The 15,226-nt window shown below is 39.6% G+C and overlaps 1 protein-coding gene across 1 annotated transcript in view; it reads left to right on the plus strand.

The window, feature by feature from the left end:
* Positions 1 to 14,861, plus strand: part of chn1 (chimerin 1) — a 40,136-nt gene extending 25,275 nt beyond the window's left edge. The window contains 6 exon segments of the mRNA XM_079619350.1: positions 4,765 to 4,841; positions 4,843 to 5,036; positions 9,887 to 9,964; positions 11,437 to 11,574; positions 12,165 to 12,270; positions 13,821 to 14,861. Of these exon segments, the coding sequence (XP_079475476.1) occupies positions 4,765 to 4,841; positions 4,843 to 5,036; positions 9,887 to 9,964; positions 11,437 to 11,574; positions 12,165 to 12,270; positions 13,821 to 13,992 (765 nt within the window). The 3' untranslated portion in view covers positions 13,993 to 14,861.
* The last annotated feature ends 365 nt before the right edge of the window (positions 14,862 to 15,226 follow it).

Genomic DNA, 15,226 nt, shown 5'->3' on the forward strand with positions numbered 1-15,226 from the left:
ACACATTGAAATGCAGGGCTCGTAGCAGCACTGGGTCACACAGTGTGTGAATCTCAGGATACTGGAACGCTCTCACAGAAGGAGAAGACGCCTGAATAAAGCCCAAGATATTTGCTTTATGACACCTCTGGGTTACAACTGACTTGAAGTCATCATGTTCATAATGCTTTATGTTCATAATACACATATTTTTAATAAATGATTGTAACCCCAGTTGCATTTTCACATGATAAAACCTGAAAATGCCATGAGGATAAATGCATTAAAATGCATGTCTATATTGTAACTGTGGCTTAAGCAAAGTAATTGACTCTGGTCCATTGAATTATTGAAAATTAAATGTGCGGATGATGCAATTCCTCCTTGGGCGTGCATTCATTTTCTAATAATTTGATGGAACAGAATCATTTACAGTAGATTATTATGCATTCTCTCAGACATCGCAAGGTTATCATTTACTAAAACTTTAAAGTCCCCCTGTAGTCAACCATTTTATCCCTTAAAACTCACGTTTGATCACCAAAATTACATATTTAAAGGTTTATTTCCTTGAAAAAATTATTAATTCCTTAAAATAGCTTGAATTTAACCACCGTACACTCTTTGCCTCATTAAGTATATGCGGTTCTATGAATATGCAAATGAGCCCCGCTCAAAAATATATTTGTATCATTTTTAACTAAAACGTATATAGAACTATACTGAACTATACTAAAAACTAAAAATTATATAGACATATTTTTTTTACAACTTGACAAAAACAAACAACTAAACATATATTTTTTTAAACTTATGCAAGCAAGCAAAAAGCAAGCAAACAACAACAGTACTAAAACTTTTATCTAAAATCTTTAAAAAAAATCGAATTCAAAATATGAACTAAAACTATAACAGTGACGCTATGATGCTAAACAATTAGTATAATGCATGTTATATACTGGCTTCAAATAACCCCGTTTTTTTCATCTAATAACGCTTACAATGAAAATCTATTATATTTGACCTGTCCCGACAGCTTAGAGGCAGAGGTGTGTGTGTTGTGTACGGGCCGGGGGTGTGTGTGTGTGTGATGAACAAGGGCTCACACACTGAACGCATTAGAGATGTGCCCTCTATTAGCGCCTGTCCTCTCCGCTTATCATAAACCTCGCTCTTCTTTTTCAAAAATAATTACAGTTCTGCACGGCTGAAGTCTCGCGGCGACTGAGGCGCTCGAGGGGCCGTTTTTAATCACGCGCCGCAGAACCTGCACAATAAGTGTCAGCGCATAATTCAGCATACACTCTTTACGCTGAGAAATGTAGATTTAGATTAGAGTTCATTATAATTCCAGGAGTCAAAAGAAGAAGAAGAAATCTATGCCACGTTGTTTTGAGGTTAAAAAGAAAGAATCCAGACGCCAGCTATAGAATATATTTTAGGGATTATATGTTTACATTTGTTTAAAAAAGACCATAACGTGTGGTTCTTTCAGACAACGACTTGAATTCTTCATCTTCCATGTGTTCAGTTGTTTGGTGTAATCATAAGGAAAGACGGCTGAAAAGACTAGTAGTTTGGCATAATGTTTTTTGTTATGTTTCTTAAAAAAGCAGTTCAAAAATAATATTTTTTTTAAATAAAATTGTCCACCAATCGTCAGTGTGGTTTAACTAGCGTGCGGTGAACCGTGTGTTGTCATGTGACAGGAGAACATAAAACAGGAAACAATGCCGTAGAGAGAAATTTCTAATTTTCTAGAAAATATCACATAAATTGACTTTTATGACAGCATAACTTTATACTCCTGACCGGTTTGTAAAAGAAAAGAGAAGCTTTTACCTTTTAAAAAAGTGCAGTACACATCTGTCATTAAATCTTTTTTCTTTTTTTTTTCAGAAATATATTAAATTAACGTGAATACATAGATTATATTTCTAAGATGGCACGTGCATTGTATTATAGGTTTTTGCTTTTCATCATCCTTAATAGGGATGCACCGATATGAACATTTTGGCCGATACGATAACCAATAATTCTATATTTTGAAAGCCAATAACCGATATATTAGCCGATAAATCTAAATCCAAATTATTATTTTTTACTTTTGAGAGCCTGATTACAAAAACAAAAGTCTCACCAGTAAAAGGCATGTCACAAGCACACTATTATAATGTTCGTATTATAACTATGTCGCCGATATGACAGACTTGTTGCACTGAACTGTATTTTTCTTTTTGAAGTGATTCCTATCATATTTCAAGCAATTCAAAACCATCTTGTTGAACAGTGCGCATCTGAAGAGTCTCGGCTGAAGGAAATAATCCATTATTTATCGGCTTTAATATATCGGCCAAATTTTCTTATTGTAGCGATAACAATAACATTAAAAATGAACAAATATTGGCCGATACCGATATGGTGGCCGATATATATCGTGCATCCCTAATCCTTAAAGGGATATTTCACCGCTGGAAAGATGAATGTGTATTTAAGTATTTAAAGTGGGTCGTGTATGTAGTAGAAATGTGGAATTATTTTAGAAGTTGGAGCCTTCTAGACTGAGAAAAGACAGAAAATTTAGTTTTGGCTCATGTGGATGAAAGACAACAACTCCCAGAATGCACTTGCTTCGCTGCCCTGCGAGGCCACGCCCACCGGTTACAGAGGCCGTAGCGGAGGAAATGATACAGCCAGGCGACTAGTTGACTCGAAACTGAAAAGACGCCGTTTTATCGTGAGTCTCCGTGACGATTTAGTTGATAAATACTATTTGTGCATTCTGTGAGAGAGATCGCCCCCCTATGGGCGGGTTGAACACATGCGGCACGAGCGCCTGCTACTGGCTGTAGTCTCGAGCCTCTGGACAGAAAGCCTCAGATGACGATGATAAATGACGATTGTTGCGTCATCGGAGGATTTTTTCAGACACACAATACAGAAATCTCTCGTCTCAGGAGGACATGAGGGGGGGAAGCACGGTCATTCGAAAATACTACCGGTTTGTATTGATACAAAGCTTCATGCTAATCGGTGAAGTATCCCTTTAAGTGAACACAATCAAAGGCTGATGAAATACTTCAGAATGACAGTCTGGTGGGTTTAAACCTTTAGTCGGAGAGCAGAGCGTTCGGCCCATTTACTGCAGAAATGAGGTCTGGTGTCGCCCACAGGAGTCTCTCTCTCTCTCTCTCTCTCTCTCTCTCTCTCTCTCTCTCTCTCTCTCTCTCTCTCTCTCTCTCTCTCTCTCTCTCTCTCTCTCTCTCTCTCTCTCTCTATCTCTCTCTCTCTCCTCCTCCTCCTCCTCCAGGTCACGTTATTCTCTCTCTCTCTCTCTCTCTCTCGCCCTCCCTCTCTCTTTTGAGTGTCTCTCACACTGAACTCATCTGCCCTGAGCTCTCTCTCTCTCTCTCTCTGCTTCTTGTCTCTATTTCCCTGCGTTCTCAGTCTTCCTCTTTTTTCTGTCTTCATCCATGTGTCTCTGGTACTTGCTTTGAAGCAGCTGGCCCATTTAAGAGGCCACATTATATATTAATCAGCTAATTTGCCTACATTTACATATGGCGTGTGAGCCCTGGAGTCTCTGCACTGGTTGCATGGGTGAAGGGTTGGTTAGTGTTTGCTGTTTAAAAGAACTAAGTCAACGCTGATATGTGATTTTATAAATTTCTCAAGTTCATTTGTTTGAGTGGCCTGACCTAACATTGGCTCAACCAATAGCATGAGTTGGGGGGCGGAGCTATCGGTTTGTCCCACCAATGGAAGACAGAGGGAATGTTATTTTTGTAATCCGGGCTCATTCGTGAAACGAGCAACTTATTCTTTATTGGCTCTTATGTAAATTTTCTCATTCTTACGTAAATGTTCATACAGTTATTCTTGCATAAATTGTTTTTGCAGTATTTTTGCAGTAGAACAACTGAGTTTGTGTTTCTTCGGTACTCTATTTCCTGTAATTATTGCATTATTTTAGAGAAAATATACATTTGCTTTATTTTTCTTGGTTTGGTTACACTTTATTTTATGGTGTCCTTGTGACATGTACCATAGTAATAACAGTAAATTATGCATAATTACATGCAACTAGCCCTAAACCCTAATCCTATTGAAAGTACATGTAGTTAATTAATATTACTCGGTACTTAAATATATAAATAACCCTTGGTTTAATATTTGGTATATATTACTTAAATGGAAATTTTGTATTCTGTCATAATTTATTCTGACATAATTCTGTCATGTCTTTTGTGGAACATATAGAAGATATTTTGAGGAATATCTTTTGTGGAAATCAATATTCACCAAAGTTGTCTGGTTACCAGCATTCTTCAAATATTTTCTTTTATGTTCCACAAAAGAAAGATAGTCATAAAGGTTTGGAGTAAATAATGGCTTCTTTTTTGGGGGGGCTTGACTATCTCTTCAATTATCTCCTCTTTATTTCATGAGCTGATGTGAATAACACACACTTCGCTCCTCCGGGTTCTCACACATTTATTTTTGGGGCTTATGAAGCTGTTAGGTGTCTGAAATTGCTCATGCATATTTAATAAGGCACCGTTTGTAGTCCTGGCATGTTCTGTCATCGGCCAAGGTGACACCGTTGAAATCCCCATCAGCCAATCAGAGCGGCTGACATCACTGATCAGGGGTCAAGAGAGGTCACTGATTAGGCAGAATGAAAGCTCAGCATTCTGGGTACAAACCGAGCGGGCTCTAATTTAACTACAGCGTATCAACTCCAGGATCAATAATATCGGCGTGAAACAACACACACTTACTCAGTCGTTTCTGCACGCCGGATTGATCGCTGTGTTTGCTGATTTATTGACCTTGTGTTGTTCAGGCAGGAGTGGTGTAATGCATGTGTGTGTGTTCCTCAGATTGCGGGTTGAATGTCCACAAGCAGTGCTCTAAGATGGTGCCGAACGACTGCAAGCCGGACCTGAAGCACGTGAAGAAGGTGTACAGCTGTGACCTCACCACACTGGTCAAGGCGCACAACACTAAGCGGCCCATGGTGGTGGACATGTGCATACGGGAGATCGAGTCACGAGGTGATCACACGGTCATGCAGCGATACAACACTTCCCATTGCCGATGTTATGACTCTTTATACGAGGTGTCTTTGACTAGTGTGTACTTGCATTCAAAACAATAATTGTTATGTTCAATGCACTTCTTGTGTTGATGTTGTGTTGTAAAACACTCGAAGGGTTCACAGGGAAGAGAAGCTCAACAGTAACATTATAGATGTAATTACATACAGGTATTGTTGAAATATAAGTACAATGTAAAAACATGCAATCAGTCAGTGCATTTTGTCAAATTATTAATTTAAATGTTACTACATATTAGTTAAAGACACTTAATATAAAGTGGGATTGCTAAAGTGTTTTGTGTTCTGTGGTTCGGTTTTGTTTTTTATATTTTGCTTCTCGAATAACGTTTTGCTATACCGATATCCAGTCTTATAGCCAGTGGCTTATATAATGTTATCAATGTTTTTTTTGGGGGGTCTGCTTTGGCTTTTGTTTTGGTTTTTGATGTTTGTTTTTTGTTTCGGGTCATGTTTAAGGATTGTGCTTCTCTAAGGCTACGTCTACATTAATCCGGAGACATTTGAAAACGGCGTTTCTTTTATAAACGCTCTCCGTCCACACTAGCGTTTTCTTTTATAAACACTCTCCGTCCACACTAGCGTTTTCAGGCGTTTTCTTTTATAAACGCTCTCCGTCCACACTAGCGTTTTCAGGCGTTTTCTTTTATAAACGCTCTCCGTCCACACTAGCTTTTTTAGGCGTTTTCTTTTATAAACGCTCTCCGTCCACACTAGCGTTTTCTTTTATAAACGCTCTCCGTCCACACTAGCGTTTTCTTTTATAAACGCTCTCCGTCCACACTAGCGTTTTCTTTTATAAACACTCTCCGTCCACACTAGCGTTTTCAGGCGTTTTCTTTTATAAACGCTCTCCGTCCACACTAGCGTTTTCTTTTATAAACGCTCTCCGTCCACACTAGCGTTTTCAGGCGTTTTCTTTTATAAACGCTCTCCGTCCACACTAGCGTTTTCTTTTATAAACGCTCTCCGTCCACACTAGCGTTTTCTTTTATAAACGCTCTCCGTCCACACTAGCGTTTTCTTTTATAAACGCTCTCCGTCCACACTAGCGTTTTCAGGCGTTTTCTTTTATAAACGCTCTCCGTCCACACTAGCGTTTTCAGGCGTTTTCTTTTATAAACGCTCTCCGTCCACACTAGCGTTTTCTTTTATAAACGCTCTCCGTACACACTAGCGTTTTCAGGCGTTTTCTTTTATAAACGCTCTCCGTCCACACTAGCGTTTTCTTTTATAAACGCTCTCCGTCCACACTAGCGTTTTCTTTTATAAACGCTCTCCGTCCACACTAGCGTTTTCAGGCGTTTTCTTTTATAAACGCTCTCCGTCCACACTAGCGTTTTCAGGCGTTTTCTTTTATAAACGCTCTCCGTCCACACTAGCGTTTTCTTTTATAAACGCTCTCCGTCCACACTAGCGTTTTCAGGCGTTTTCTTTTATAAACGCTCTCCGTCCACACTAGCGTTTTCAGGCGTTTTCTTTTATAAACGCTCTCCGTCCACACTAGCGTTTTCTTTTATAAACGCTCTCCGTCCACACTAGCGTTTTCTTTTATAAACGCTCTCCGTCCACACTAGCGTTTTCTTTTATAAACGCTCTCCGTCCACACTAGCGTTTTCAGGCGTTTTCTTTTATAAACGCTCTCCGTCCACACTAGCGTTTTCAGGCGTTTTCTTTTATAAACGCTCTCCGTCCACACTAGCGTTTTCTTTTATAAACGCTCTCCGTACACACTAGCGTTTTCAGGCGTTTTCTTTTATAAACGCTCTCCGTCCACACTAGCGTTTTCTTTTATAAACGCTCTCCGTCCACACTAGCGTTTTCTTTTATAAACGCTCTCCGTCCACACTAGCGTTTTCAGGCGTTTTCTTTTATAAACGCTCTCCGTCCACACTAGCGTTTTCTTTTATAAACGCTCTCCGTCCACACTAGCGTTTTCAGGCGTTTTCTTTTATAAACGCTCTCCGTCCACACTAGCGTTTTCAGGCGTTTTCTTTTATAAACGCTCTCCGTCCACACTAGCGTTTTCTTTTATAAACGCTCTCCGTCCACACTAGCGTTTTCTTTTATAAACGCTCTCCGTCCACACTAGCGTTTTCTTTTATAAACGCTCTCCGTCCACACTAGCGTTTTCAGGCGTTTTCTTTTATAAACGCTCTCCGTCCACACTAGCGTTTTCTTTTATAAACGCTCTCCGTACACACTAGCGTTTTCTTTTATAAACGCTCTCCGTCCACACTAGCGTTTTCAGGCGTTTTCTTTTATAAACGCTCTCCGTCCACACTAGCGTTTTCTTTTATAAACGCTCTCCGTCCACACTAGCGTTTTCAGGCGTTTTCTTTTATAAACGCTCTCCGTCCACACTAGCGTTTTCAGGCGTTTTCTTTTATAAACGCTCTCCGTCCACACTAGCGTTTTCTTTTATAAACGCTCTCCGTCCACACTAGCGTTTTCTTTTATAAACGCTCTCCGTCCACACTAGCGTTTTCAGGCGTTTTCTTTTATAAACGCTCTCCGTCCACACTAGCGTTTTCTTTTATAAACGCTCTCCGTCCACACTAGCGTTTTCTTTTATAAACGCTCTCCGTCCACACTAGCGTTTTCAGGCGTTTTCTTTTATAAACGCTCTCCGTCCACACTAGCGTTTTCAGGCGTTTTCTTTTATAAACGCTCTCCGTCCACACTAGCGTTTTCTTTTATAAACGCTCTCCGTACACACTAGCGTTTTCAGGCGTTTTCTTTTATAAACGCTCTCCGTCCACACTAGCGTTTTCTTTTATAAACGCTCTCCGTCCACACTAGCGTTTTCTTTTATAAACGCTCTCCGTCCACACTAGCGTTTTCAGGCGTTTTCTTTTATAAACGCTCTCCGTCCACACTAGCGTTTTCTTTTATAAACGCTCTCCGTCCACACTAGCGTTTTCAGGCGTTTTCTTTTATAAACGCTCTCCGTCCACACTAGCGTTTTCAGGCGTTTTCTTTTATAAACGCTCTCCGTCCACACTAGCGTTTTCAGGCGTTTTCTTTTATAAACGCTCTCCGTCCACACTAGCGTTTTCTTTTATAGACGCTCTCCGTCCACACTAGCGTTTTCTTTTATAAATGCTCTCCGTCCACACTAGCGTTTTCTTTTATAAACGCTCTCCGTCCACACTAGCGTTTTCTTTTATAAACGCTCTCCGTCCACACTAGCGTTTTCAGGCGTTTTCTTTTATAAACGCTCTCCGTCCACACTAGCGTTTTCTTTTATAAACGCTCTCCGTCCACACTAGCGTTTTCTTTTATAAACGCTCTCCGTCCACACTAGCGTTTTCGGATGTTTCAGTGTGGATGAGAAACTTGAAAAACGCCTGAAAACGCTAAATTCACCTTTACTGCGCATGTGTAAAACCCCACAACAGATCACTGAGATGATTAAGATGGAAAAATAAATAAAGTTATCGTGTAATTCTTCTGACAGGATAATTTGATTTAGTAAAATATCTCACCATCCACTGATGCGGTCCAGGTCGCACGCAGTCACCGTGTGTTTGGTCTAATACGCTTCTGCTGTCATGTATTGCCGCAGGACAGCAAATGTGAGTGAATTCTGTCATCTTTGCAGGACTGTGATATGAAGAGTGTGGAATATTTTTAGCAACAGTGTGAAAGTGAATAGCACATAACACGCACAATACTGGTATAAACATGAATATCTTGGTACAATATGCGTCACATGACTAAATTTACGTCATCGTTTTTAAATAACCACCGGTTTCACAGTCCACACTACAACGTGAAAACGGCGTTTTCAAATGTATTCACTTTGGAGTGCGTTTTCAAAAAAGCTTTGTTTTCATTAATAAAAACGCCGTCTCAGTGTGGACGGAAGGCCAAACCGGAGAGAAAAATATACGTTTTCAAAACGAAAGGCTACAGTACGTCTACATTAATCTGGATAGATTTGAAAACTGTGTTTTCGTTTCAAAACGCTCTCCGTCCAGACTAGTGTTTTCAAGCGTTTTGGGAAACCGCTAAATTCACCTTTACAGCGCATGCTTAAACCCTCACAAAAGCTCACTGAGATGATAAAGACATAATCAAGATATCATGCTATTCTTCTGGCAGGATCATTCTATTTAGCTATCTTGGCATTCACTGATGCGTCCGGGTCACGTTCACTCGCCATTATATGTTTGGTCTAAAACGCGACTGCTCTCGTGTATTGCCGCAGGACAGCAAAAGCGAGTGAATTTTCTGTCATTCCTTCGCTGTCATTTCTTGCAGGACTGTGATATGAAGAGTGTGCAAAGTAACATTTTTTAGCTACTGTGTGAAAGTGAATAGCTCATAACAGGCACAATACCGATATAAACATGAATATGTATGGGTTCAATATGCGTCACATGACCAAACTTACATCATCAAACTTTTAAATACCTTCGTTTTCACAGTTCACACTACAACACGAAAGCCGCCTTTTCAAATAGCTTCGTGTTAATTGCTAAAGACGCCGTCTCAGTGTGGACGGGGGGCCAGAAAGGAGAGAAAAAGATGCGTTTTCAAACGAAAATGTATTAGTGTGGACAAGGCCTAATACAGTACTAAGGGATCTTTAAGTTTGACAGGCAAAATGTTCAGATCTCTTGAAAAAGCGCTACACATTGTAGCCATTGACTACAATACATCAAACATTATTTGATCATTAAACACACATATATAGTTCCTTAGCCATTATTGTATTCTTATGAAGCATTATGTGTGCTGTAATACACATTTTAATTGTAATACTACTGTCTTGTCTCTCAGGTTTGAAGTCTGAGGGTCTCTATCGAATCTCTGGATTCAGTGACCTAATCGAAGATGTGAAGTTATCGTTCGACAGAGGTGAGTGTGTACAGTACTGATCCGCCACGACCCCCACACATGCCTACACACACATGCCTACACACACATCTGTGTGTGTAATCCTGATGAGTGGCATACACATGCTCACCGCTGCTTTTTTTAGGTCACCCTTTGTCTTGCACATAGAGCTGTGGTGGGTTTATGTAATGTGAAATACTCTGAGCTGCTTAAATGTTAAAAGTGGCACATTTGTGGGAGGATTTCCGCCCATCTGTTCATATTCATAAGCATTACTGTTTCATAATGACTCTTAGATGATACAAGGACAGTGAGAGAGAATATGATCTAGCTCGAGAGAGAGAGAAAACAATATGATCTCTGCAGGTTTCTACTGCGGCATTATTATTATTTCTGTACAGTTCTGATGAAGTTACACAAGATCCAGTAGGACTATAAAAGATCCTGTGGAAATTTCAGTTTATCCAGTAGGATCTTCATCAGGGTTGCTACTTTTAACTAAAACTAAAAATATAAAAAAATCCTTTTTGTTAATTGAAATAAAGCTGAAATAAAATGTACTATAAATATTAGATGTGCCGTTTATCTGAGCGAAACGGCTTCTCAAACCAGAATAAATGTGGGTGGGGCTTGATTTTGTCAAATGTGGGTGTGGCTTGATTTGGTCACGTGTGGGTGGGGCTTGATTTTGTCAAATGTGGGCGGGCCTTTATTTTGTTAAATGTGGGCGGGGCTTGATTTTGTCCGAGGGGAATTGATGGGATGGTTGTGATTTGCTATTGGAAGTTATTTTGATTAAAGATTATGAGGACACATGAATTAAAAAAATTATGTGTACGGATAAATAATTTATAATAAATACTGCAATACTCAATTTTAAAAAAAAGTAGAAAAATTATCCATTTTGATTTCATGGTGACTTTAAAATAAGTTGAAGTACTAAAAAAACTGAAAAAACATTATAAAAAAATAAAGCTACATAGATATATTTACAAAAAAATAATAAAATATGACACATCATATAACAAAATTACTAAAACTTAATCTAAAATTTAAATAAAATAGAAAAATAAAAGTTTGGAACATGTTTTTGGAAAAGTCTCTTCTGCTCACCAAAGCTGCATTCACTTGATCAAAAATACAGTAAAACTGTGATATTGTGGAATATTATCACAATTTTCTATTTGAATATAATTTAAAATGTAATTTATTACTCTAATGAAAAAGCTGAATTATACTTCATATTCACACAAATATTAAGCTGCTTTCCACATTGATAATAATCATAAATGTTTCTCGAGCATCAAATCATATTATACTGATTTCTGAAGGATCATGTGACTCTGATGACTGGAGTAATGATGCTGAAAATTCAGCTTTGATCACAGGAATAAATTAAAATTTTACATATATTCAAATAGAAAATGATTTTAGTGGCATCACAATGCACAAGAATACATAAACATAAATGTGTCTGTGTTCAATGTGTTCAGATGGAGAGAAAGCAGACATCTCCGTCAACATCTATGAAGACATCAACATCATCACAGGGGCTCTTAAACTGTACTTCAGGGACCTGCCGATCCCCGTCATCACGTACGACGCGTATCCGCGCTTCATCGAGGCCGCCAGTGAGTCGCACGCTAGATCTCTCCATCACTGAACGCGTCTTTCCTACAGACTCCAAATCTGCAACCCCGTTACCAATCTGACTTTACGCTTACACTTTACAATACGCTTCAGTTAGTAACCTTAGTTAACATGAACCAAGAATAAACAATATACAGCAGTTACTAATCTTAGTTCATATTAATTTAAACATTTACTAATACATTATTCAAATCAAAGGTTGTATTTGTTAACATTAGTTAATGAACTAACATGAACATGAGCAAACTAACATTAATAAACGCTGTAGCAAATGTATTGATCATTGTTAGGTCATGTTAGTTGATCAATGTTAACTAATGAACCTTATTGTAAAGTGTTACCGTTTTTTTATGCACTTTTCATGTTTATTTGATGTCTTTTCCTTGAAAGTAATCGCAGACATCAGGGTTTTAAACGTTAAAATCGCCCCAAATTTTGGTAACAGGATTGAAACAATTGCAGAACACAAATACAACAAACAGAAAAGACAGCAGTTCATATAATATCACACGTGTTGAGTTTTGTTGTAATGCTAGTGTGTGACGCGTTTGCTTGTGTGTGTGTGTGTCAGAGCTGACCGACCCCGACGAGCGTCTGGAGGCTCTTCATGAAGCGCTGAAGCTGCTGCCTCCGGCTCACTGCGAAACACTGCGCTATCTCATGGCACATCTAAAGCGGTGAGGGACTTTAATAAAGTCGAATGAAAATCTGTCATCTGGATGAGTTTCTTTTGTCCTTGAAACACAAATAAGGCCCTGTTTACAGCTGGTGTAAGATGTGTTTTGGTTGATCGGATCACAAGTAGACGAGGGAGACGCATTCTCGCTCACACCTGGTGCTTAAATACGTCTCTTTTGTCCACTTTCAAACACTTCTGTCCTGATTTCTTCGATGGGAGGGTGTATGGGAGAGTAAATGTGTGGACTTTTCAGATCTTTCAATCCAATGGACAAAATAAGCTTGTGTAATTTAGATATGAACACGACCGGAGACGACGGAAGAACACACGGAGATCATCAGCTTTAGTTTCTGCTCAAGACCAGCCGAACGCTGTGAGTGTGTGTTAGAAATCAGGAATGCTGAGAGAACATTGTGATTGATATGTTTTTCATCTTCAAACAAAACTTGGGTCTTGACAGAAGTCCCCTTCTGTCTAGCGCTCTTCTCATAATGTTACTCATGAGGTCAGTAGACGGAGAGTAGACGGTGTTTTGTGGCTGTTTGAACACATTCGATCACATGAGCGTTTACTAGTGATGTATGTCTCGAGACCGGTCTTGGTCTCGACTTGGTCTCGGTCTTGGTCTTGTCTTGGTCTTGTCTTGGTCTCGATACCCTCTGGTCTTGGTAGTGTCTTGGTCTCGGTTTAGGCGGTCTTGACTACAAGTCTAGCGTTTACACTACGAAAGCAATCCGGTCGAATGTTTTTAACTACCGTATTTTCCGGACTATAAGTCACTCCGGAGTATAAGTCGGATCAAAAAATGCGCCATGAAGAGGAAAAAAACATATATAAGTCGCACTGGACTATAAATCGCATAAGTTTCTATATTTAGAAATTTATTTAACAAAATCCAAGACCAAGAACAGACATTTAATCTGGAAAGGCAAGTTATTCAGCGCCACAATAGCACACAGAACAACAGGCTGAAGGTGTCCGGTGTGTTAGCGTAACACATTAACAGTTATTCAGCGACACAATAGCATAAAGAACATATACCTGAGGCTGAATAGACTAAACTAACATTAACCAGCGAGTCCAACAAACAAGTTACCGGTAAGCAAGTTCACCAAGCTCCCGATCTCATTCCTCAACACTGAATACATTGAGTTCTTCCTCGTGTCGCTTCTGAACAACTCCGCTAACTAGAGCGCCCTCTCGCGGCTGTAGACGGTAATGTTTTCTCTTGGTTCATCTCAGTCAGTATGAATTCATTTGATATATAAGTCGCACCTGACTATAAGTCGCAGGACCAGCCAAACTATGAAAAAAAGTGTGACTTATAGTCCAGAAAATACAGTAGCTATGGAAGTGGTTGAAAGCTTGAGACGTTTTAGACCCGTTTACTCCTGTATTTAGTGTCGTCCACCTGTGATCCGATCGACCAAAACTCATCTGAACACCAGCTGTAATTTAAACAAGGTCTGAATGCATGACCGGTAGAGTATGTGCATTTTAAGATGGGTTTAACTGTGTCTCATATTGTGTGTGTGTGTGTGTGTGCAGGGTAACTCAGAACGAGAAGGATAACCTGATGAACGCTGAGAACCTCGGGATCGTGTTCGGGCCGACTCTGATGCGGGCGCCCGATCTGGACGCCATGACGGCTCTGAACGACATCCGCCACCAGAGGCAGGTGGTGGAGTTGCTCATCAAGAACGAAGACATCCTCTTTTAGCAGCACTGGCGCGGCGTGGACCAACCACGGCACTGCTGCTGTTCTGTCTGGACTTGAATATGAAGGACTCTTTATTACAGTATTTTTTGGAGCATTCTTCCCCTCCTTCTCCCTGTCCGATGGGTGATGCTCCCGTATCTTGCATGTCTTCCTCCCCATTTTTGTCGGGGGTCGCTGAAGCTGAAGGGGCGGAGCTCAGCACTGTGGGCGTGGCCTACTTCAGCATTATTATGGGATGGTCGTCTCGTCCGCCAGATCGCGCTTCTGTCACAAACGGACGTTTTTGTTTTGTTTTTGTAAAACATTGTGAATTTGATATTGTCAGTTTTGGAGACACTTTATCTGAGGAGCCGTAAATAAAGACGGTGACGTAATAATCTCTTCGTTTGATACATAAACTCTCTAGACAATCCTGAGTCATCACTCATACTGCTCTTTCTGCTCGACTGAGAGAGGTTTGTGATTCGCGTATGCGTATGCTATGAATGTTTATCTTCTATGACGTATTTATGGCTCGGCGGGTAAAGTGTCACCAGTGATTTTTCAAAATCTGTGATTTGTTTTTATTTTTTGGTTGTTTTTTTATTCCTTCCGTCAGGTTGATCTGACTCTGTTCTGCCTTCACATGCCAGACCTCCACACGAGAGGCGAACCGATTATTTCTACTGTAGACACACACACACACACACACACGTTCAGGAAGAATATTTGCATTCCATGTACATTTCATAATCCTTGATCTAGACTTGCCTTTAGAAAACCTTCGTACACTCTCAACATGACTGGTTGATGTTTTTGGTTCTGTGTTTTTTGTATTGGATTTGAGCATGAATAAGTTAATTTATTAAAATGTACTTTTAGTACTGTGTTCTGAGTCATTTAATTCATAAAAAGAACAAAGATCCATTCAAATTAGAGATGTACCGATGCTAAATTTAACTTGAAATAACGTCAGTCCTTATTTGTTACATTATATTTGAAAATAGTTTAAAATATGGAACATTCCATAATATTATGACCTCCAGGAAGTGACATCATCATGGAGCGTTTCTTAAAGGGACAGTGTTGCGCTTTTTCAAATACGTGTTTCAACTACGGTAGCCGTTATGTACCAAGAAGCTATGACAACAATAGCACTTCATCGAGTTTAACTATAACTTACGTGTTCTACTGTTATGCTGCATATATAATGAATTACACAACCAAGCAGTGAAAAAAAGCTTGTAATTTAGAC

The sequence above is a fragment of the Phoxinus phoxinus genome (genome assembly GCF_949152265.1).
Source record: "Phoxinus phoxinus genome assembly, chromosome: 7".
Taxonomy (NCBI): Eukaryota; Metazoa; Chordata; class Actinopteri; order Cypriniformes; family Leuciscidae; genus Phoxinus; species Phoxinus phoxinus.